At 32.4% G+C, this 23652-nt stretch overlaps 4 protein-coding genes across 7 annotated transcripts; all 4 read right to left on the bottom strand.

Moving 5' to 3' along the window:
• Positions 1–1846: 1846 nt before the first annotated feature.
• Positions 1847–3601, bottom strand: LOC133829771 (uncharacterized). The gene is made up of 3 exons (XM_062259566.1): positions 3446–3601; positions 3294–3346; positions 1847–2181 (listed from the first exon to the last, which is right to left on the bottom strand). Exons 1-3 carry the CDS (start codon positions 3534–3536, stop codon positions 2059–2061), a joined length of 267 nt encoding a protein of 88 aa, XP_062115550.1. The 5' UTR covers positions 3537–3601; the 3' UTR covers positions 1847–2058.
• A 3682-nt stretch (positions 3602–7283) lies between these two features.
• LOC133829768 (putative disease resistance RPP13-like protein 1) lies at positions 7284–13491 on the bottom strand. Of its 3 annotated transcripts, none has more exons than XM_062259560.1 (7): positions 13349–13491; positions 9739–12861; positions 9284–9478; positions 8858–8984; positions 8471–8550; positions 8188–8327; positions 7284–8094 (listed from the first exon to the last, which is right to left on the bottom strand). In XM_062259560.1, exons 1-2 carry the CDS (start codon positions 13489–13491, stop codon positions 9768–9770), a joined length of 3237 nt encoding a protein of 1078 aa, XP_062115544.1. In that variant the 3' UTR covers positions 7284–8094; positions 8188–8327; positions 8471–8550; positions 8858–8984; positions 9284–9478; positions 9739–9767. The 3 variants fall into 3 exon arrangements, with proteins under 3 accessions (XP_062115544.1, XP_062115546.1, XP_062115545.1); XM_062259562.1 differs by having other exon boundaries at positions 8880–8984; XM_062259561.1 differs by lacking the exon at positions 9284–9478.
• LOC133829770 (putative pentatricopeptide repeat-containing protein At1g26500) lies at positions 13438–15534 on the bottom strand. 2 transcript variants are annotated; one of them, XM_062259563.1, is made up of 2 exons: positions 15259–15534; positions 13438–15172 (listed from the first exon to the last, which is right to left on the bottom strand). In XM_062259563.1, the coding sequence occupies exon 2, from the start codon at positions 15071–15073 to the stop codon at positions 13562–13564; it is 1512 nt and encodes a 503-aa protein (XP_062115547.1). In that variant the 5' UTR covers positions 15074–15172; positions 15259–15534; the 3' UTR covers positions 13438–13561. The 2 variants fall into 2 exon arrangements, with proteins under 2 accessions (XP_062115547.1, XP_062115548.1); XM_062259564.1 differs by having other exon boundaries at positions 13438–15107.
• A 1861-nt stretch (positions 15535–17395) lies between these two features.
• Positions 17396–20813, bottom strand: LOC133829767 (protein RETICULATA-RELATED 4, chloroplastic-like). The gene is made up of 8 exons (XM_062259559.1): positions 20180–20813; positions 20029–20097; positions 19067–19198; positions 18903–18956; positions 18740–18784; positions 17983–18122; positions 17764–17889; positions 17396–17673 (listed from the first exon to the last, which is right to left on the bottom strand). Exons 1-8 carry the CDS (start codon positions 20711–20713, stop codon positions 17625–17627), a joined length of 1149 nt encoding a protein of 382 aa, XP_062115543.1. The 5' UTR covers positions 20714–20813; the 3' UTR covers positions 17396–17624.
• Between the last annotated feature and the right edge of the window lie 2839 nt (positions 20814–23652).

Below are 23652 nucleotides of genomic sequence, written 5' to 3'. Positions count from 1 at the left end.
TAACTATTAAAGAGAATTTGGTTTGTTTGGCTACCAAATTTTGTAACTAATAAATAGAACTGTCCTTATATATAAATGATAAACATTGATTTCTTAAGTACATAAGTATTATATTTTTCTATATTTATATGACGATTTCTTTGAATCATAACATTTATTAATTTAATTTGTGTTTCTTGGGAGGTCTAAGATATTATGGGTGAAAATAAATTCAAATAAAGCTAACTGAGATCAAACAACACCAAACATGAAGATGGTAAATGTTGAAGAAGGTAAGAAAGTTTTTATAAGATGTTTTGCAAGGCAGTTTAAGCATTTAAGGTGTGATTGGTTCGCGATTAGAAAACTGTATTTTTGAAAAAATGAGATTCTGAAATAAAAATATGAATTTAGTGACTAAAAACAAATTTCTGAAAATGTGATGGGTTCAATGTCTGTAAACTGTTATTAAGTTTTAAAAAATTGAATCTGTGAAAATGGAGAAAATATGATTTTATTGGTTTTTACTTTCCTTCATAAAATTTAAATTTTGTTTTGGATTTAATTTTCAAATACAATCTACCAATTATGTATTTTAAAATTTTAAAATCTAAAATCATAAAATTGTATCCAAATTAATACCAATCACACTCTTAAATCTTTAATTTTTTTTTCTCACCACACTTCTTTCCAAATAATTTTTTTTTTTTAAATTTCTTTTTACACACATTCTAAAAAAAATGTGTATAGAATTGCCCATTAATAAAATTTTTTCACCTCTTTAAATTATCATTCAAAAAATGAAGGTATCTTTGCAGTCTTAAATAAAAATGATAATCTTGTTAATCACAATTTTTTTTATATTAGTTTCTAACTCAAAATAATTATAATATAAACATAAATAATTTAAAATAAAAAGTATCTCATTCTATTAAAATCGTTGGTCTAATTACGATGCTTAATTTTCATGCTTGTAAAAATTAAAGTATATAATTTTTTTATTAAAAATAATAATCTAATTAATAATAAGTGATATATTAAATATTTTGGAGGTGTGTTGAAATCTAGATTTTTATTATTTTTTAATATTTAATGATTACATTTATATTAATTTATTAACATATTATATTAAATAATAATTTATTAATTTAAAAAGATTGAGATAGAGTATTTAATTAAAGGAATAATTGATTAATCAAAATATTCACATCCTAAATAAAATATTATTTTGTGCTAAGTCACGTGCCTAATATCTACCAAATCTAATTTATTGTCCTTCTCCGCACCCTGTCAACATGGAGGTGGGCCTGGGCCGTCTGATTTCATGATTGTGAAAATTATTTTTTATATGAGTTTTTCAATAAAATTTTAAAAAATATGACTTTTTTTTTATAAGTATTATTTTATGACTTTTTAAAACTTGTATTCTCCTTTATAAAAAAAATTTCCCATATTTTTGTAAAAGAGTCATTATTATACTACATTTCTGTTAAAAATTGTTAGTATGTCATTTTTTTTTTCTCATAATCTGAATTTTTTTAATTAATTTTATCCATATAAATAAAAAAAAAAATGTAATTACCATATTTTTGTATATTAATGGCTAAAAGGCCATATTTTTAAAAAAATCTCTTGATGATTTGGATCCAACTCAACTTTCTCACACATGTCATTCTCATGGGCCAGGCCCAATATTATCTGTTTCCTCTCTCTCTTTTCTTTTATGTTTTTTTTAGCCATTGTTTTTGTTTTTCTTCATTAAAAAGTTACAAATGCTTTTTTTTTTCTTCTTATTTGTTTCATTAAAGGGTTTGAAGAAAAACAAACATACTTAAAAAATGAGTAATGAAGAGTTTCATAAACGAACTAGTTAAAGTATTTATCACATCCTCATTCATCAAAACTTCTCACTTGGATCAAAACTGCATACAAGCTATGAAGCTAATATATGGTACACAATCAATCACACAGAAAAATCTATGCAAAATAAGTGTTAATTTTTCTTGGATGAGAAGTAACTTAACAACTTTTGTTCAGGTTTTCTCTATCTCCATATGTTGATATGGTTGTTGCCCCCAACTATTTCTTGGCCTCAGGTTCAGTCCCAGCTGGTGTTTTGACTATGCATAATTGGCCACCTTCCTTGTTTGCAGCAGTGGCAGCCTTCACTTCATTGCACTTGTTTATGAACTTTGTCAACTCCTGATTCCATCAAGTCAAAAGTTAAGAGAAGGTGCTTTTATATATTAGCTTAATTTTCATGGTTTTGTAAGGAAGAAGTATGACACAAACAAATATCAGAGACTATATAATCGATAAACTTAGACACACCGACTTTCAATAAACATTCCAGTCACCTGGGAAATCAAAGATTATCAATTTGCTAAGTTGAGAGTAGAACAAAATGATTATTCAATCATGATGGCTATCAAAGTACTTTCGAATTCTAAACAAATCTAGTAAGGTAGTAGTGCATTCATGCCACACCAGGATTTTAAGAGAAGTTCTCAGGCAAAAGAGAGAGAACAAGAGTTTCAAATCAACCGAACCAGGAAGATCGCGTAAAACTTTGTTCCCACAGACAAACTTAAGAGCAAATACTATTGTATGAAAATGAATTCAACAAGCCTAAAAAATCCCAACTTCAGTATAGAGAGTTCCAATGTTGTAGATAAAAACCCAAACTTGTTCTTAACATGACTCCCATCTCAGCATAATCATAGTTTTTTCCTGCTACCATAAACTACATGAGACTTGCCCAAAAAACCATATTTAAATAATATTCCAAAGAACGATCAAATCTGATTCATTGACTTAAAATTTCATATAAAAAAGCTGGGGAACTTAAAAACAAATCTAGTACAGTAGCAGTAGTAGTAGTAGTAGCAGCATCCAACTGCATCAAAATTTTGAAAACACAAAGCTGCTCACTCAAGAGAGAACAAAAGCATCAAATCCCTTAAGCCACAGAAATAACTAGATAAAAAACTTAATTCCCAAAATCAAAATTGAATATCAATACAACAAGCCATAATGATTATGTTGTGACAAAGAAAAACCCAATTTTTTTTCCAACCCATTACTCCAATCTCAGGATAACCAATATTGCCCTCTAATCCAAACGATAGGAGACTATCCCAGAAAGCCAAATTTAATCACTACTCCAAAGCAAGGTGAATAAAATTGAAGGGTCCTAAAGTTTCAACTCATTCTCTAATTCATCAACTAACAAGTTTAATACCCAAAAAACAAAATTGGTGTGACTTCAGTAGCAATGTATAAAAATGAGAAAGAGAAGAGAAATATAGACATACCCGATCTGTATCCATTGCGCTCGTAAAATTTGAGGGCTTTACATATCTCTTCCCTGGAAATCAACAAGAAAAAGAACATCAGAGACTCAAAATTAGGATTATTTATGGCTCAATTTAATAGCAAAGCGAGAGAGAAAGCAAGATAATAATACCTTTACGAGTTGTTGGTGCCTTTCCATGGCGGTTGAGAGGAACGGTTTTCCTCTTCTTTTGGCCTTTGAATAACCCACTTTTCTGCGTCATCTTCTCTCTTACAGGTTCTGGGGTTTTCAGATGCAGTCTCGCTAGGGTTTTGGGCTTCTTTTATCAGCTTCCAATTTCTGTGACTGAGCCCTAAAAACGACAAGTCGTTTTATAATAAAATAGGCAAGATGAACGACATGTCGTTTTATGATGAAATTTACAGTATAAACGACAAGTCGTTTTATGATAAGATAGACCAGAATAAACTTTCAGGAAAATCTTTGTTCATGTAAATATTTGTGGAAAAGTTTTTGCAAATTGCCAAATGATAACTCTACAGAATAGAGTTATTTTACTATTTTTTATGTGCTAATTGTTGCTTAATTCTTGAGTTTTTAATTGATTTATTAAGTTTTTAAGTAATTTTGAATTTATTAGGTTTATTTTAATTTTATAGATTTTTGTGTATTTTTATAGTTATATTATTGTAAAATGTTATAGTTTAATTATTTAAAATTAATATTGTTAAGTTAGGAGTAAAAAGATGTAATTTTGAGCTTAAATGTTTAAGTAAATTAAATTTTAATTAATATTTTTATGGAATTTATGTTGTATATTTTATTATTGAAAATATTTAATTTTAATTTAATTTATGATTTTTTTATATAGGAATTATGTTGTATTTTTTTGCTATTGAAAAGTAGGGGTGAGCACGGTATGGTTTGGGCGGTTTGAACACTTTCTAATACACCACGCCACAAGTGCGGTTTAGTAACTAGAACACACCATGCGGTGTGATTTGGTTGCACCAAACCGACCAAACCAAACCATTTTTTGCGGTGTGGTTTGGGCAGTTTTCCACGGTTTGTGTAAAAAAATATGTCATAACAAAATTTAAATTTTTAAAAAAATACTAAATCCTTAGTTCATAACAAATCCTTAATAAGTTCTAAACAACATCACAAGTTATCAATTAAGTTCAGTGAAACACAAAAAAAAAATACAAGTCTCTCATATTGGGTAACTATAAAAAATGGTATATATGTAAAGTTTATTTTTTAATATATTTGTAAGTATGCAGTGCGGTGCGGTGCAAACCAAAATTTCACACCGCAAACCGCGCACCGCACCGCACCGCGCGGTTTAGCAAAAATACAAACCATACCGAACCATTACACTTTTGACACCGCGGTTTGCGGTGTAGTATGGTGCGGTGCAGTCGGTCACCGCGGTTTGTCGGTTTAGATGCTCACCCCTATTGAAAAGCATGAAAAAGAAGAAAAAAAGTAGGGTAAAACTGAAAATTGGCCCAAGCTTTCAGCAGCTCCTTCGGCCCAATCAATCCAGCCCAAGTCGCTGGCCCAATTCAACCATGCAAGCCACTAGCTGCATCACCAAGGAGCTCCCTCCAGCAGCTCCACGTATCAGCCTCACCACACCATAAGCAGTCTGGCACCAGACCCATAAGCCGCCTGCCACACAACATTTGCCCAACTACTTAATTTTGCAATGAGCCCATAAATTACCCATTGTCTCATTTGTCACTCTTGTCTAAAAATATCACATTTTTACCTAATTTTCTACACATTTTACCCCAAAACATCATTATTACACCCTGTAATTTACCCATATTTGTCATATTATAATTAATTAAATTAATTTAATCAATTTAATTAATTTAAATTGATTATTTTAATTCCTATTTTTTGGCTATAAATAAGGGAGTTTAGGGTCCATGTTTGAGAGGAAGTTACTATACTATAATTTTTACACATTCAAAACCTCTCAATTCTCTTCATCTTTTTCTTCATTTTGGTTATTTGCTATGTATTTTTAGAGGAAAAATTTGGGGGTTTCTCCTCCAAATTTTCCTATTTATGTTTGTAATTCTTAGTTTGTATTTGTTATTCTAGTTATGTGTTTCTAATCTTTTTAAGATTATTAAGGTGATGATGAAACAATTTGTAACTAGATAGTATTTATTTTGTATGTTGATTTCCCATTTTGTGCAACAAAGTTTATGGAATTTTCTTATTCAAATATCTTCTTTCATCTTAAATATCATGTATTTTGGATTGTTAGCACATATTTACACTTTGTTCTTCATTAGTGCTAGAACATAATATTCTTTGTGTAAGATGTGTCATTAAATTGTACACATCCATGCTTATAACAAAAATATTATGTTTTGCCTTATAAATAATGTTCATTGATTTATTTGTTATTTCATTAGATTGATTTACACTAAATGCTTTGAAATTATAACTTTGAAAAGTGAAAAAAAAATCCTATCTTTTTAGAAGTAATTTGTGCTTAAAATTATAAATCTATTTAGAAAATGATAGTTTAAATTATTTTAACTATCACTAAAACTTGGGAATCAATATATTAATAAATATTATTAAACTTACATTTTGTGGATTCTAGTATCTTAATAATATTTTCTTTTAACACTTATTTTCAACTCATTATTGCTTTATTTTTATTCTCTTAAATAACTTTATTTTTCAATCTTTTATTTTATGTTCATAATATTAAAACTCATCAATCTTTGGAGCTAGGTTAGAATTTATTACTTTTGATTTAAAATAGTTTTATCTTTTCGATTTTAGACAACTCCTTTGGGTTCGATCTCGTGCTTACACGAACACTATATTCCATATACGATTTGTGCGCTTGCGAGTTATAAATATTTAAAACATACCCGTTTTGGGTCCATCACCCAAATCAAGCAAAAAAAACAACAAAAAATACAACTTGAATAACTTGACAAAAGTTCAAACTACCTAATAAGTTAACTGTCCAATTATTATATTAGGTTGTTCAGAAATTATACAAACCTACCTAATATAAGTCGAATAAACCGACTAAGAGTTTTTTTTAATTTATAGAGTGGATACCATCTTAAATAAATTTGATTGTTTAAATAAAACTATCACGTCAGTTGTTGTAATATTTTGGTGCACATATCATTAATCTTCTATATAAATGTTTTTAACAATTTAATAGTTTTTAAAAAATGGATAAAGTGTGAATTTTAATAATTTACTGATTTTTTTTTTTTCTTTTTCATTTGAGCATTAAAATATGCATGTTAGATGATTTTTTGAGTTTGGAGTGCCATCAATTCACATTAGATGTTTGACTAATAAGAATGTTCATAGATTAGTTGATGGAGAAATTTTCTTCTTTTCTCCCTAATGTAATACTTACTGATTATCTTTTAAAAAAAATTACTGCCACAAACTAAAAGAAAAAAAAGTGAGGTTAAACATTGAAAGATATGATAAAAATTTGTTCTTGTTGTAATTTTTAGGATTTATGTTTTTTTAGACCATGTGTTTTGCCCAATTACTTGTTTGGACCCTGTGTGTTTAAAAAATTACTTTTTGGACCCTGTGTTATCTAAAATAGTTCAAATAGACCCCTAGACCCGACTTTGATAAAAAAATTTGAACTAAAATCACAAATAATTCATCAAACTAACAATTCAGAACAAAAATGCAGTCATTCTGCCTAAGAAATGTGTTGTAATATTCAATTTTTTATTCTTCAAAATTAAGTTTAGGGGCCTATTTGAACTATTTTACAAAACACAGGGACCAAATAATTTATCAAAATACAGAGTCCATACAGATAATGAGACAAAACACAGGGTCTAAAAAAGTATAAATTCTAATTTTTATTAAAGATACCAAAAATAGAAGGGCAGACTCAAACTTGTATGCAACAATTGTATATGTTTATGCCACATTAACCTGTAAAAAAAAAAGAGAGATTGTGAGTTTCTCAATGGTAAGAGCTCAATAACAGAAAGATAATAACTTCACTGCACTAATCTGAAAATGATAGTACAAAACAATGGTGTCATGTCAGCCTCTTCTACAAAGTTCTCACTTCCCTGTGTAAGTTCAAACTTCACTTCTAATCACCCAAGTATTCACACACCACACTCAAAGTTTTCTTGGAGCTTTTCTTGCCCTTGATTACAATAATCACCAGTAAGTAAACTAAGAGAGGTGACACCCTTTTATACACAACTTAACAAGACTGAGTCAACTAACATAAATGGTTACAAATGTTTATTTGGTAACTGACTTCCACACCCCACAAGTTGTAAATGAAAGCTTGTGACAAAGAAACTGAATCCTTGCAAATGAAAGAGCTTTAGTGCATATGTCTGCTGCAGGATTTGGACCTTCTTGATTATCACACCAAAGAGTTGTTTTGCATTCTAATCTCTGCCGACAAGGAATGTGTAAAAGTACTAATTCAGAAACAGTTGAGGCAAGTGCTCGATTTCCCATCCATGCATTCGATCGAACAACTTCTTCTTGCCTTCTTGAACACTGATTAGTCAGATTTCCATCAAGAAAGGTACACATACCACTAGTTGATATGTCGATTATCTGAATATGTATCTTCTTGTTTAAGTTTTCTTGCTAAGCCTTGGCTAACGGGTGCTATATGGTGTAGGTAAGGGCAAGTTGTGTGTCATCAGCCATGTTAGAATGTGGAATATGAGTTCAAAACTAATAATGGGACCTTATGCTTCTTACCATACACTTCATTCTGCTTCTAGACCACTTTCCACGTTATAACAATTTATGGTTGGAGCCTGCAAAAGCAAAGTAAGCTTGTTTACATATCTGGAAAGCTATATTCATTCACTTTGAAGTTATTTGAAAGGCCTTAACAAGTGGAGATCAACCTTCAGAACAAAGAGTATAACAGAACAGAACAGAAGAGAAGCTCATGCTATGAACATTTTCTTTCCTGTTTCGCCCACTCATCCCAGGAGCTTTTCCAAGCTAGTTAACCCTTAGTTAAGGACTATCTTGATGATCACAACTGCCAATGATGAGAAACACAGATTTAAGGAAAGGAAGGTGCCTGAGATTTGATTATGAAATCATATGAACTGGAAAGAAAAGTCTGACAAATGTAATAGTAGTTGAAAGTATGTGAATGAGCAGCTGTAAATGCTGACCAACCTTCTTTCAGCACCGCCAACGACATGTCTGACTAGTATCACAGTCTCTTCCATTAGCTTCATGAACTTCAAATGCATCATCTATAACATCATATAACACATAAGCAGAATCTAGAAAATTCATTCAAGTTATTCTTCAAAATAAACAAGGATACTCCGAATAAAAAGCTTTAAGTTGGTTTACATTAAAAACAAAAACAAATTAGCAATTGGATTTTAAGCATGTTAATAAGAACACAAATTAATAGTGTCAAACAAGAATGGTGGAAACATGGATCAATATTCCATTGAGAATCTTCAGACCATGGAATGGGCCTCATTAATCAGGTCACAGCCTTAGAAATTGTTTAGCAAAATATGAGTAAATAATTACAAGAGAACAACTTACAGAGACAAGGATCTAAATCCACCTTTAACAGATGGCCAAACTTAGGCTCAGTTTTGAAGAATTGAAGCAAATTCTCAAACATTTTGCTTTTTCAGTTAAGATATACAAGTGGTTTGCCATCTCGCATCTACAGAAAAAAAGAGCCATATAAACTTTGTCATGTTAGTAAATTTCAGCTCAAAATATATATATATATATATATATATATATTTCAGTTCAAATCTATACATACACTCAAGTTTGACATCCTACAGTCAGATGAGAATAAAATATCAAAATATTGTAGAAGTGCCACTCTAAGCTATTCTAAACGGATGGAAAAAGTTAGCAAACAAACAAATTTAGATTGTTTTCTTCTTGCACACTATACTTATTCTCTCCAAAAGTATAAGCTTGTTAACATGTCTGTCACACACGCCTACTCACCTTTGATTTCTCACAGAAAACAGGATATGAAGCTCTCATGTCTCCTCAACTAGCACATCTGGTGTCACTGGTTCTCCAGTGCAAATAATTGTAGTAATGGAAGACATGAAAACTAATTTCTTCAAAGGCAGGATTTTTGAGCATGACCTTGGAACATTAAGTATTTTCTTCAATGTATGGAACGATCAGTTTTATCTGATATAAAGATAAACTACTTAAGTTTCCAAAGAAAAACTATAAACTACGACATTGAAACACACGAGAAACAGATTAAAAGATTGACAAAGATATTAAATCATTACATGGAAGTTAAAGATATGAAAAGAATATATATTATTAATGTGAGGTCACTATGCCAAAGAGGTAGAAAATGACTTTGGTCACGAGAACAGATGCTTTGACAGTATATATAACCAAGTTGTGATAAACAAGTATGAAAGAAGAAAGAGTAATACCAGTCATTGTTGTGGAAAATTACAAGGAGTCAGACTTTCTTGCGATCGATAGTTACATTGGGAATGTGAGCAATAATCGACCAGTCCTCCCCTGTGTCCCTCTGGAGTCGTGGTGTTAGCAATTCACAAGAGATGATGCTTAGATCAGAAAGAGAAGTGGGTAGTTCTCTAGGCAAGTGTATGAGGTTTCTGCAGTCTTCAATATGCAACTTCTCAAGGGAAGTGAGGCGCTGAAATGTCTCCTGCTCGTCTAAGCTTTTCAGGTCTTTACATCTTATAATTCTAATGTTCTTCAAACTCAAAGGCAGTCCCCCTTCTAGAAGTACTTCCACCCCATCACATCCATCTATAGTCAAAATCTCAAGACATGGAAATAGGGGGTGCGTGTACTGAGCTCTTGGGAGTAAAGGCATCACTTGCTCACAATATTTTATCCGAAGCATTCTCAATGAAGGAAAATAGTCTGGTAACAATGACACTTTGAGTTTTCGACAAAAGTCCAAACAAAGATTCCTAAGACGAGGAAAGACTCCACCTTCGATCAACGACCATTCTTGTAGCTGTTTCATACGATCAAGCTTCAAGCTCTCCAAAGATCTAAAGAATGGCTTTGCTTGTACTGCAGCAGAATAATAAAACTCTGAACCTATTCTCACTACACCTTCCAAACCATCAATGTCAATGTCTTTGAGAGAAGGCAGTTGTCCCAACAACGGCAAGAAGCTACAATTAGGACAATCTTTCAGTGTCACCCTCACCAAAGACAAGTGATGATCTCGAATCCAACTTGGGAAATAGATGCCTTTGTAGCCATCAATAGTGAGTTCCTTAAGGTTTGGAGAAGGTTCAAGGGCACTCAGTATCTCTCTTTCTTTATCCAAGTCACCAGGTTCATGGCCATCATCATAATCCCATTCCAAATATAGCTCACTAAGAGACTTCTTATTCTTTAGTACCTCCGAAGCTTCTTCAACGCTAGTAACATTTTCTAGTCCCGAAATGAATAGGCTCCCATGTAGATCTTGTAAATCTTTCAACAACTTAATGCTAGAACCTTTATTCTTTCCCATGATAAATCTATTAAGTGTTTGAAGATTTTTTAACTTGTCAAATTGTAGTGGCATCTCGTTGAATGAGTCCGGAACACGAAGATGTCGCAAGTTGATTAAGTTTCCAACGCTAGTTGCTAGTCGAGTAACAAAATTACATCTGTCGAATAATAGTATCTCCAAATTGTACAAATTACAAATTGTACCAGGTATCTCTTCTAGATCAGAACAATCCAACTTCAAATATCTTAAGTACTTCAAATTGCCAATTGAGTCAGGAAACTTGGTGATCAAATCATTTTTTATGGATAATACTCTTAAGCGTGGGAATGATTTGTGTGCTTGCTCTAACTTAGGCAACCATGCACGATCAAATACTGATTTTTGAGGCGACAATATTAAGGTACGCAAGTACTTTGCTTTAGATGAGTTTTCGAATTGTGTAAAGTCATAAACTACTTCCCAATCTTGCATGTTCGACATGTGGCGAACTTTGTCAGAACACTTACTTACATTCATCGTCAAACAAAACTCGCCACAGATAAACATTGCTAAATCATGTATAAGATTGTGCATGATATAAGTCGGCTCGTCATCTTCTTCCTCGCCTGATGGTTGGAAAAATGACTTTGAAATTAGATCTTGAAAATACTCATCTCCAATGTCTTCAACTCTCTTTTTATTTTTAGTAGAATGTAAAAGACATTCGGCCATCCATAACAAGACCATCTCTCGTTTGACAAAATGGTGATCTTTCGGAAATAGAGAGCAGTAAGCAAAACATTGCTTTAGTTCTGAAGGTAGGTAAAAGTAACTCAACCACAACGCCGGAAGAACACTAACTTGGTTATTTTCGTACAACTCCCATATATCATTTATAAGAATGTTGTCCCATTCCTCCTTGTTTTGCTTCCCTCGTAAGAGGTCACCAAGCGACTTTATTGCTAAAGGAAGACCCTTACACTTGTCCACAATTCTTTTTCCGGTTTCTTCGAGATCTGAGTACTCATTCGAGTTTGCATTAATCGAAGCATGTTTAGCAAATAACAACCAACCATCAACCTCATTTATTCCTTTTAGTTGATAAGTTGACCACGTTTTCATAATTGATGCAACCGTTGTACTACGTGTTGTGACAATAATCTTGCTTCCATCCAATCCTGATTTGAAACAATTTTCTAAGACATCCCACTTGGTAGGATCCTCATCCCAAACATCATCGACAACAAAGAAAAACCTCTTTACACTCAGAGCCTTCTTTACTTCTTCTTGAAGGTCATACACTTCCTCAATTTCACATTTCTCACAAGTGACCTTCTCTGCAATTAGTTTCATCACTTTCAAGCAATCAACTTTGTCATCTCCCACTGTAATCCATACTTTGGTATCAAACATGTTGTTGACTCTCTCATCCTTGTACACAAGTTGAGCAAGAGTAGTCTTTCCAATACCTCCCATCCCTACTATGGGAATCACAGATAATTTGTCACCACCGGCCATGTCGTTCGATAGGAGCAACTTAACAATCTCTTCTTTCTCATCACTCCTTCCATAAATATCAGATTCTTCTAACGAAGGAGCACATACCCTCTCTGGAAACTTCTGCTTTTTCAAACGTTCCAAGCCAAGATCTTTATTCTCTAAAAGAAGTTTCACTTTCCCAAGTGTCTGTTGTATCTCAGATTTCATTGCCTTATCAAAAGCAGTAAAAGGAGTTGGGATAAGTTTCATGAGTACCTTATTACTACAAGTGCAGCCAGTTTGAGATTCACCTTCCAATTCGTTTCTCAATGCTTCAGTGTTGATCATGTGAACCAAGTCGTCTGCATGATAGATGGCGTCCTTGAGATCATCAAGCCAGTTCCTCACCTTGTGGTCTTTGATCAGCTTCTCCTCAGCATCAATGAGCAGAAGATCAGCCATGGACAGCAAAGTTTTCAAGTCCTTCACTAGCTTCAGAATGACATCTTTTCCTTTGAAGAAGTCCTTCACCTCCTTAGCTAACTTTTCGACCAACGGATCAAGGAAAGCAGAGAGCAGTGCTCCTCCAACCAACTCAGCCATGATCTTCGAACTCCGAAAGGGTTAAAGGAAATTAAGATTGCAAAGAGAGAAATATTTGTGTACCAAACAGAGTGGTCAGAGCAGCAATAATAGTAATCATAAAAAGAAAACCACTTTCTCTTAAAAAAATAATTAAAAGTATCATTAGTCTTTTATTAAGAGATAATTGGATTCAGTGATGGCCGGCCATATATATAAATATATAAAATTTAATGGAGTGGTTGCTATTCTTTTTGAGTGGTAGCTGAAGAAATATCAGTGTAAGTTCATACATAGGTGGAAGGTTGGAGTTGTTATATAACAAATATGATTAGATACTATTAGGCTATATTAATTAATATTAAAAGTGAAAAGCAATGTGGTACATTAGGTGCTTCTTAAGCTGGTGTGCACTCAAAATTAAAAATTGCATTTTTTTTAATGCATAATGATTTTTAGTCGTTGAACAATTCAAATCAAGTATCAAATATTTAATTTAATATTAAAAAAAATCTTACCTAAAATCACGTATGGCCAATGAACCAGAATAAAAATGTGCATCTTGGTTCACATAGTAAGTAACCTCAAGAGAATAAGCTACATGTCGTTTTTGCCACAAGTCCAAACAAATGATCTTATTCATGTCTTTCCTTAAAAACATTACAAGAATCAAACTTTACAGATTCTACACATCAACTCATCAAAGTCATAAAATGACCTCTCATCTCATGTCATGAATCAACAGCTCTGTTTCTTCTTGTTCTTCTTCTATCCCTAGTAGCCATTTTCTCCCCATATCTCTGAAAAATATCAGCCAAATCAACCAAACCAACCTCCCTCAACTTTTTTCCCACCTCCTCAAACATAATAACCCCTTCCTCATTCGAGTAGTACTGCAAAAACTTATTATAATCGAATCTGGGTACCTCTAATCCTCTCTTCATTGTTCTCTCAACATACTTTGTAGCTTCCAATAACTTTCCGGCCTTAACCAAACCACCAACAAAAATTGTATCAAAATTCACAAGAGGATCTGATCCTTTCCTCCCTCTCTTTCCCAAATGTCCCTGCAACAACATTATATATGTATGCATAATAGGCTCACAACCTGTGTTTATCATTAATCTGAATACTTGAGTGGCTTCACTTGCTCTTCTTAATCTCAAAAGCCCCTTAATCAAACCATGGTACACACTAATATCCGGTTTCTCAATTCCTTCCACAACCTTGTAAGCCATACTCACTCTACCTCTAGCTAAAAGCCCATACACTAGTGACCCCAAAGTCGAGTTATCGGCTTGAATCCCTCTTTGGCGCATTTCTTCGAACACCACATAGGCTTGAGAAACCTTGTCCCGTTTGCACATCCAATATATCACAAGCCTATAAGTTGAGAGTCCCAAATCTTCCATCCTCTTAGACCTCATTGCCTGGAAAAGCTTCAGCGCTTCGTCCAATTGATTCGACTTGAAAAAGGTCTCCATCATTTTCTCGACGGCATCAATCTCAGGCTTGAATCCTTCATCCACCATCAAATTCCACATCTTTGAAGCCTCAATCAAATTACCCACATCGCAAAAACCCTCTATCAAACACTTGTAGGTATCACCATCAGGCTTAATCCAATCATTCAACTTGGAAACCAAGAATTTAGCTTCATCAACGAGCTTACCCCCACAAAGAGTCTCAACCACTTTGTTCAAAGTCCCCAGACTATACTCAAACCCGTAACCATTCGTGGCGTGGAAAAACTCGACGCACTTCTTCAACTCCCTCGCCCCGGCCAAGGTCTTCAGTGCAATCCTAAAAGTCTTGTCGTTCACCAAACGACGACGTCCCATATCGTGAAGAACTTCCCAAAAGAGATCGATGTTCCGGGACTGACCAATCACGTCGAGCATCTTGTTGAAGGAGACCGAGGAGTGTTTGAAAAGTGGGTCAGTTTGGGTGAACTCGAAGAACCGGTAAACGGGTCGCCATGAGTAAGGGAACTTGTTGCAGACCTGAAGGAAGAACTCGTGGGTGAGTTGGAACTCGGAGGCGGATAGGTTCGAGTGGAGCCGTGACTCGGGCGAGTCTTGTTGTTGGTAGAGGATGGTGCAGACGCGAAGGAGGTGAGCTGGGTTAACTGGGGACGGACCAGGCTTCGAGAATGATGGTGGGTGAGTTGACTCGGTCGTTGAGAGGCGAAGGAAGTTGAGGAGGAGGGATTTCGGGAAGGCTTTTCGTTGTGTGATCATCATCGATGTTGGTCTAGGCGGTACCAATTCCAAAAGCCTAAAAAATTCAAACTTTAATGTCCATTTCGCTGGTAAAATTTAAGGGCTTCACATATCTCTTCCCTTCAAATCAACAAAAAAAAAGGACTCAAATTTAGGACTGTGGTTGAATTTAATTGCAATGCGAGAGAAAAAGCAAGATAATATACCTTTACAAATTATCGGTGATTTTCCATGGCGGTTTAAGGGAACTGTCTGCCTCTTCTTTTGGGCTTTGAATAACTCTGCTTCATCTTCTTCCTTCCTTCTGAGTTACTGGTAGTGGTTCTTGGGTTTTCAGTTCACAGATCAGCTGAGAATTTCTGTGACTGAAAGCCCTATAAACTACAAGTCGTTGTTGTAACAAACTTTCATGAGAAAAACGAAATGTCGTTTTTTCATGCAACGAACGACGTGAACTTAACATATTCCATCACTTTCTAAATAATTGGTTATAAATATAGTCCGTTTTATCACATCACATTTCTCAATTCGAATCTCTCTTTCTCAATAATAATAATAATAACAACCCTTGCAAAATAATAATTAAATCATTGTATATCATTTGATTAATTTTTTAGCTCAATTATTTATTGAGATATTAAAAGTTGGAAAGATGTTATTAAAGAATCATTTAAGTCTTATTTTAGTTTCTCAATTTGTCATATTTTGTTATCCGAAATTATGTGTTTTATTAATAATTTTGATCCTCCATTTATTAATGAATTAATAAAGGTTGAAGTTTGATATGTATATATTTACATAAATATTTCAAGAAAAATTGCAAAAATGTTACATTTAAAAATGAGTGAACCAAATCGAGCCGAACTTAATTTTTCTATCAGCAAGGTGTGTGATTTCTTCCTCTCGGCTGGAGCTCCGTCTTTGGGCGAGTGGATGGTTGATTAGTCCATTTTCTTTTTCTGGCGTGTTTAGGCAGGAGGTGATAAGGGTTGTGGGGGCGGATAGATCTCGGTGGGCTGTGGGTTTTAGTGAGATCTTGCAGAGTACTTCTCTTCTCTTCTCTGGTGGCTTGAGGTCGGTGTAGTGAATTGGATCTGTTATGGGTCCATCTCTCGTAATGGTGGGAGAAAGATGATCAAAACCAAGGCCTGCTTCTATGTTTGGATTTGTTATTTTTTGTTTTTCTATTGTTTTTGTTTTGCGTGTTTTGATTTTGTTATTCTATCGTCAAGAATCTTATTGATGAGATTTTGTAGCTTCTTCTTTCCTGTTTGAGGTCAAGTTTTATCTATATTGGAATGAATATTGGAATGAATAGGGTATTGGTCCATGAGTTCGTGACTGATCGTTGTTTTATATCAATATGAATAGATCTAGTGGATCGTTATTTATTTTCCAATAATAAATCATTTAATCTTTTGATTGATTTTTGGTGTTATTTCATAACTCGAGTTGAATTGGAGAAGAAAGTTTTGTCTACTTCACACTCGTTGGATGCTCAATTTGGTGCTTATTGGACTTGGTTAAAATTTCTGTATAAGTTTTATTTCCTTTGAAAATTGTACTTGTAATGAGTTTATGACATATTGATTTTATTAATGAAAACTACTTATTTTACTTAAAAAAAAAAAAAAAAGAGTGAAGGTAATTTTTTTTAATAACTATAAAGAATTTAGGTTGTACGGCCAATATAAGATTAACACTCCACTGTATGGCAATAAATCACAATAATCAAGAATTAAAAGGTGACATGTTGGTTTACATCGTAAGAATAATAAACTACATGTCATTTTTATTAAACGACAACAAACAAACACATTCACTTTAGAACGAAACACATGGGGAAAAGTAAAACAACATATTTTAGACTTTCTCCATAAGTGTGTCCAAGTATGGAAAAGAATCCAAATCAAGTAAGAAAAAACCTCAAAACCTTGACCTATCAAGGTTTTGAGTGTAGTCATTACATTACATTACAAATTGTTTTTCTTTTGGGGCCAAAAAAAAAAAAAAAAACATAGTTGATTAGGCCAGCCACAATGCAGTTGCCTTCAAAGTGGCTTGTTGACTATTTTCTGACAACACATTACTTTATGCGTTGGAGGAGTTGAAAACTTGAACAAAATTAAGGCACCGTTGCCACTATGAGGCAACGGTGCTTTCTTTTTTTTTTATTTTAATTATATATATATAAATAAAACATTTTACAGATATATATATATTTGTTACCATTTTTTTTAATTATATATATAAATAATAATATGTGGCGTCATAATTGACAACTCTTAGGGTGGCTTAGCATTGGAGCATTTTTATAAAAAAAGTTGCCAAAAGTGATGTGGATGAGAGAGAAAATAAAAAATTATATTTTTGGATGATTTGGACATGTTAAACCATTTGCTCAAGAATATACAGTCACAACTTTCCGCTCTCTCTAAAAACACAAAACATACAAATATAGATATTAATACCAAAATTCTCAGGTATTCCAAAACTAGATATCTTTTCAACATTTTCAGCCCTTGATATGAAGATGATGATGATGAAGATGATGTTTTCATGATAAGATTCTTTAGTCTCGTATCTTCTGAATCCCAACCCAACGTGCATAATCCACCCACCTACAAATACCAAACACATACACTAAAATCATAACAAAAAACAAAAGTAAAACAAATCAACTAAAAGAAAAAACATGTGCAGAGTCTTACATTAGGGAGCCCAAAAAAGTGTTGCCAGTTCGAACAGCAAAGCAAATTGCACTAAGTACAAGCTTGTGCTGGTGTAACAAAGGTTCTAAGAATCTTTGTTCGATGATTCCAGCTAGTACTTGGTACCTATATTGATCAATCAAATTAACTAGTAACTAACTAAGTAACTAACCATATACTATTTGTATGGAGAAGTTAATTAGGTCAAAAATGAGGTACCTTAGGTTACTTGAAACGGCCATGTAGACACCATAGGCAACACTGGTTGATATTATGGGCACATCCTCAGCTTCACCAGCAAAAGATTTGTCTACTGCTTTTCTTACATTGATCAATGCGTTTGTTACTCCTGTTCCAACCTGAATTATATGATAGTTTCATCAGTCTTATGAAAACAAAAATGTAATGCACTCGATTTTGAGAAATTGTAGGCTGTGAAAAGAAGCCTAGATTCTAAGTTGTTCGAGAATAGTGGCATTAAGTTTTTCGACCCTTTGCCTTGGGATTAGTCGGTTCTATTCCTCGATGGGGGAAAAGGGGATAAATATAAGGAACCTCTAATACAGATAATTTTTTTATTTTGGTATATTTAAAAGTGTGTGTAAATTGTGCTATTTTTCAAAGTTTTAAGATAAAAGGTTGGCCCTGTTTGTAATGCATTTTGGCCTTAGTTGAGTTCATTGTTGACATTTTTGGTGTTGTAATTAGGGCATTGGAATAAGGATCAAAAGTTTTGGTAAATTTTCTTTTTTTTTCTATTTTTTGGAGAGATTAAAGTGGGAGATTATGTTCTTGTTTTGAATGTAGAATCACATTGATTTGAACCAAGTATACTCTGACTCTGTTATTTTTGCTGACTTTTCTTGGTGTTTTTCTCTACAAAAACTATACATGTAGTAAAGTTTAAATCTATGAAAGAAAGACTAAAACAACTATTCAAATGTGTTGTGAGAGAGTAAGAAGTTCAAGAAGTTACCAGAGATGCACCGGTTCCAACAGCAAATAATTTGGCTCCATTTCTCTGCAAAAGTAGATTAATTAAGATGTTTTTGAATCACAATTATTCTGTTTATGAATAATTATCTGCTAATTATAACTTGTTTAGATACCAAAAAATAAATCAAATTAAGTACACATACCACAATTGCTCCTATTCTTTGTAAGAATGAAAAAGAAGTTCCAGCCAAAGCTACCTACATATACATGTATGTATATATATATATATATATATATACAAAATTTAGTATGGATTACCACATTTTAGTGAAGCAAATTCAATAGAAAAAGAAGAGGAGTCAATTACCTGAAAAGCATTTTCAGGGCAGCCATGGAAGAACTTGGCAAGAGTTCCTGCACTGACTGCAAGTGGTGACCTAAGAGAAACAGTTGGAGCTGGAAGCCATACCAGCATGAAATCTGCTATAATGGCCATCACCTAATAATAAAAACAGTACTCATTTTTAAGTGATTAGAGACTACTAATCATAATTTGTCATGAACAACAGCACAAAATTAATGAACTTCTAATAGTCAATGCTAAAAATCACTATATATAATACCAAATTGAATGTGTAAAATAACTTTTTATTTGTAAAATAATCTTCATTGCCACCATAAAATTGTATTGAGTGACTCATAAATGACTTTGAGAGTTGTTCAAACAATTCTTTATTTATATTGATTTAGAGTTGCTTAGTGTAAAATCAATAAATTATTTTACATATTAAGTATTGTGATACAAGATAATGTCATTTGGAAAATGGTACATTGGCAAAATAACCTATTTTTTAAAGTTACTTTTCACTCTGGTTTTATTTTGATAATTTTTTTGCAAATTAATCTCTGACACTCCAGACAGATGATCAAAAAATTCAGACAACTGGTCGAAAGTTTTAGAAAACTAATCAAAATTTTAAACAGATATCATTTTGCAAAAAATTATCAAAACTAGATCAGCAAAATGACTTAAAAAAAGAGTCAATTTTCACCTAATACTCTTTGGAAGATTGACATTAATGAAAACATTTATAAGCAATTTTTTTTTCAAAAAAATATTTGCAAAATAACCATCACAGTAGTTCAAGCTATCTTAAAATTAAAAACTATACTAAATGATTTGAAAACAGTAGATCAAACCATCCTAAAATACCATTATTTTTGCTAATTTCAAATCAACTTTCATATTGTCATCTTAGCAAAATTACCTATTCTAATAACAAGACATACATATATATAAATGTATAATATATGTATATATATATATACCACATCAGCAAACACAAAATCAAGCTCTTTGGTGAAATTTTCTCTCCTCTTTTCCAACTCTGCAGCAGTCTGCAACATGAACAAACATATACAAACACTTATATATATATATAATCATATACACATAACAATTCTATATAAGTGTATAAACCTTAGTGAATATGCCAACACCACACTCAATGCCAACTTTAGTCAAGAACAGATCATCAGCAAGCAACCGCTCCTTAAACCCACCAAAACCAAGCAACCACCGGAACACCGCCGACTTCTCCAGCTCAAAATACCTCTTCACAATCGACCCCGGTAGCTTTCCGGCCTCGATCGCCGCCGCCAAGTCCTTCGGTATGCTCTCCAACGACTGCTTCGCCTCCGCCATAGCCATGATTGCCTCCGCCCTGTTTCTCTTCCTGTTGCCGTCCTCATCTCCACCTCCTCCTTCTCCTCCGCCACCGCCACTATCTCCTCCTCCTCCTCCTCCGCCGGCTGCGGCGGCGGATAAAGAGAGTGTGGTTGTACGGAGTGTGGTGATGATGAGAGGTGGAGTAGTACGAGTGAAAGAGGTTGAATTGGGGGTGAGACGAGGAAAGGAGTAGGAGGAGTTGTGGTGGTTTGGGGAGAGTAGAGAGAGAGTGTGGCGGTGAGAGGAGGCGGAGGAGAAGGTTGGGAAGGTGGAAACAACCGCCATAGCTATGGCGGCTGATCTTGCTCTCTCTCTCTCTCTCTTTTTCTCTAAGCTTGAGAAATTGGAGTTCTGGATTTTTTTTTTTTTTGGTTTAATGGAAGTTACTATGGCTGGTCAACTATATTAACGGTTCAACCTTATTATTATTATAAATAATTAAATATAATAGCTTCATTTGATAATAATAATAATAATAATAATAATAATAATAATAAGAAGAAGGTATATTTGTATTGAAATTACTCAAATTATTATGTATATAGTACTTAATTATTTAAGTTATTTTTTTACTAACAAAAGTACATTATGTTTATATTTTGTTTCACTGTTATTTTGTCGTTAAGTTCACTATGTGATGTCAAATTTGTTTATAACTTGAGTATTTTTGCCGCAAATATTTTATAACTTAGGTACTTTTGTCACACATATTTATTAAATTATGTATTTTTACTTTATATATTCATTTAATTTGGTCATTTCACCAATATATCACAAATATATTTAACGATTGAAATTGACAGCTGAAACAAAATATGGACAAAAAATTAATAACGTGAATACTTGAGTACTACGACCATAAAAATTTAGTTAATTTTAATGCAAATATCCCTAATAATAATAATGATACTAACAATGATTAATACAGATGTATAAGTGGTTAGTTGGTGTTAATTAAGCCATATTATGCACATTTTTACATATGAGAAAAATTTATAATTAATTTTGCCGTTGTTTCGTGTTTTTTACTTCCAATAATTGAATGGTAATTTTTTTTCCTAACATTTGTTTGATTTTGACCAAACAAGAGGATGAGAGCAAATGGGTATTTTTGAAAGAAAAAATATGAGCCATACATTCTTTATATATTCATAAATTCAATGAGTGAAAATCATTTAATGCTCTCTTTTATTTTATTTTAGCAATATTTGAGACCTTATATTATATTGTATATTTGTATTTTAGACAATAAATAAATAAATAAATTATTAAGGGCCACATATAATAAAAGTGTAGTGTTCTATAAGAGGACCCCACTGCCTTTGGAATCCTTGACTATTTTTAAGAACACGTGTCAACAGGACAGAGAGAGGAGATTGGATCAACCAAAATTAGTGGGCAATGATGGCACGTGCATCACACGTGATGTTGAAATACAAGGATGATTTTGATTGATTTGGAGCACTAAATAAGATTTACGGTCCAAAATCTCCATGAAAAATCCTAATGCATACGTTTACATACAACAAATCAAGATATCAATATCACTAACTAATTTAGATAACTTTTCGCATATGAATAATGACGTGTGCACTAAAATATTATCTAACTAACATGACAATGTAAAACAGTGAATTTCGTCTTAAATAAATTTAATTGTTTAAATGAAACTGTTACGTTGTAATATTTTGATCTATAATTTGGATACTTTCTTGTATATATAAATACTTTTTTTTTTCATTTGACAATTTTTTTTAAATAATACATTAAAGAGATATATCAAAATAATATTGGTTTTAACTTAAATGGGATGTATCTCAATTTTTTCTTTTAAAAAAGAATTACATAATTTGTTTTTTTTTTGGAGGGTGGTAAGGGGCCAAAACCAAACCAAATATAATTACAATAATAGTTCATATCATACAAATAACAAATCTCAAACAAAATATAATTACACTAACATAGTGTCTAACATTTAATTTAGACATGTCTTAGTAGTAAGAGTTTAAATTTTCACAAGTGTATTATGTCTTCTCAAAACATTACTATTATAAAAATTCAATTTTTTTAATAAAATAATATGAAAAGGCATTGCCTAGCAAAGAAATAAGCATCTACAAGGCAATATATATATATATATATTTATAGGTTATAAAACTCTATGGAATTAATAAACAAAATAATGAGATCATTCATTTGGTCATAGATTCTATTTACAAACCTAATTGTCCATCTAACATAGCTACAAGAAAAAAGACAAGGCTTTAAGCATTCCTCCAATAAAAAGTTTTACCTAATTAGATAATAGTCTTTGGTTAGGTTTTTGCTAGATCATCTATGAAGTTAGTAATGATATATGCACTAAAATTATATACCAAAACATTACACCAATAACATGGCAGTTTTATTTAACCAATCTAATTTATTTCAAACGAGACTTATTATTTTAAAAAATAGTATCACATTAGTTGGTATAATGTTTTGTTGTATAATTTTTGTGCATATATCATTATTCATAAAGTTATTGATTAAATAAATGTTTGTTATCTTATTAATTTATCCAAATTTATAATTATCATTCAACAAGCAATAATCAATACAATATTGGGTTTATACTTTTTTAGACCTTGTGTTTTGTCTTATTATTTATTTGGACCCTATATTTTGACAAATTATTTTTTGGACCCTGTGTTTTGTAAAATGGTTCAAATAGGCCCATAAACCTGATTTTGATGAACAAAAAATTGAATATTACAATACAGTTCTTAGGCAGAATGACTGTATTTTTGTTCTGAGTTGTTAGTTTGATGAATTATTTGTGATTTTAGTTCAAAAAACTTTGATCAAAGTCGGGTTTAGGGGTTTATTTGAACTATTTTAGAAAATATAGGGTCCAAAAAGTAATTTTTTAAAACACATAATTCAAACAGGTAATGAACCAAAACACATGGTCTAAAAAAACATAAACCCTAAAATATTCTATTTTTATTTCATTACATAAAAAAGAGATATCTAAACAACTCAGCTTTGTTAAGCCATAGTTGCCATGCATGTGAGGCAATCTTCCACAAAATAGAATAATATCACATATGATATGGGTTTAGCAATCATTTTCAAATAATTGAGTACTATTAATTATATACATCACCCTTGTTTACAATTTTTATTTTTAAATAAACATTCCCTACTTTGTAATAATAATAACAAGATTCCATGATGTTTTG

The sequence above is a fragment of the Humulus lupulus genome, chromosome 4 (assembly GCF_963169125.1).
Source record: "Humulus lupulus chromosome 4, drHumLupu1.1, whole genome shotgun sequence".
Lineage (NCBI taxonomy): Eukaryota > Viridiplantae > Streptophyta > Magnoliopsida > Rosales > Cannabaceae > Humulus > Humulus lupulus.
Note: the sequence above shows the minus strand (reverse complement) of the source record. Positions and strands in the feature narration are given on the sequence as shown.

Bases quoted from the DNA above. Each gene is read 5' to 3' on its own strand.
- LOC133829767 (XM_062259559.1), bottom strand. From the start codon at position 20,713: ATGGCGGTTGTTTCCACCTTCCCAACCTTCTCCTCCGCCTCCTCTCAC. The intron at 18,123-18,739 runs GTAACTTCTTGA...CATATAATTCAG, and splicing joins TTGGAACCGGTGCATCTCTG to GTTGGAACAGGAGTAACAAA. The intron at 17,890-17,982 runs GTACCTCATTTT...TGATCAATATAG, and splicing joins GCCGTTTCAAGTAACCTAAG to GTACCAAGTACTAGCTGGAA.
- LOC133829768 (XM_062259560.1), bottom strand. From the start codon at position 13,491: ATGTTTTTAAGGAAAGACATGAATAAGATCATTTGTTTGGACTTGTGG. The intron at 12,862-13,348 runs GTAAGATTTTTT...ACCCTTTCGGAG, and splicing joins TTGGCCATACGTGATTTTAG to TTCGAAGATCATGGCTGAGT.
- LOC133829770 (XM_062259563.1), bottom strand. From the start codon at position 15,073: ATGATGATCACACAACGAAAAGCCTTCCCGAAATCCCTCCTCCTCAAC.
- LOC133829771 (XM_062259566.1), bottom strand. From the start codon at position 3,536: ATGACGCAGAAAAGTGGGTTATTCAAAGGCCAAAAGAAGAGGAAAACC. The intron at 3,347-3,445 runs GTATTATTATCT...GTTGATTTCCAG, and splicing joins GGCACCAACAACTCGTAAAG to GGAAGAGATATGTAAAGCCC. The intron at 2,182-3,293 runs GTATGTCTATAT...TGATGGAATCAG, and splicing joins GCGCAATGGATACAGATCGG to GAGTTGACAAAGTTCATAAA.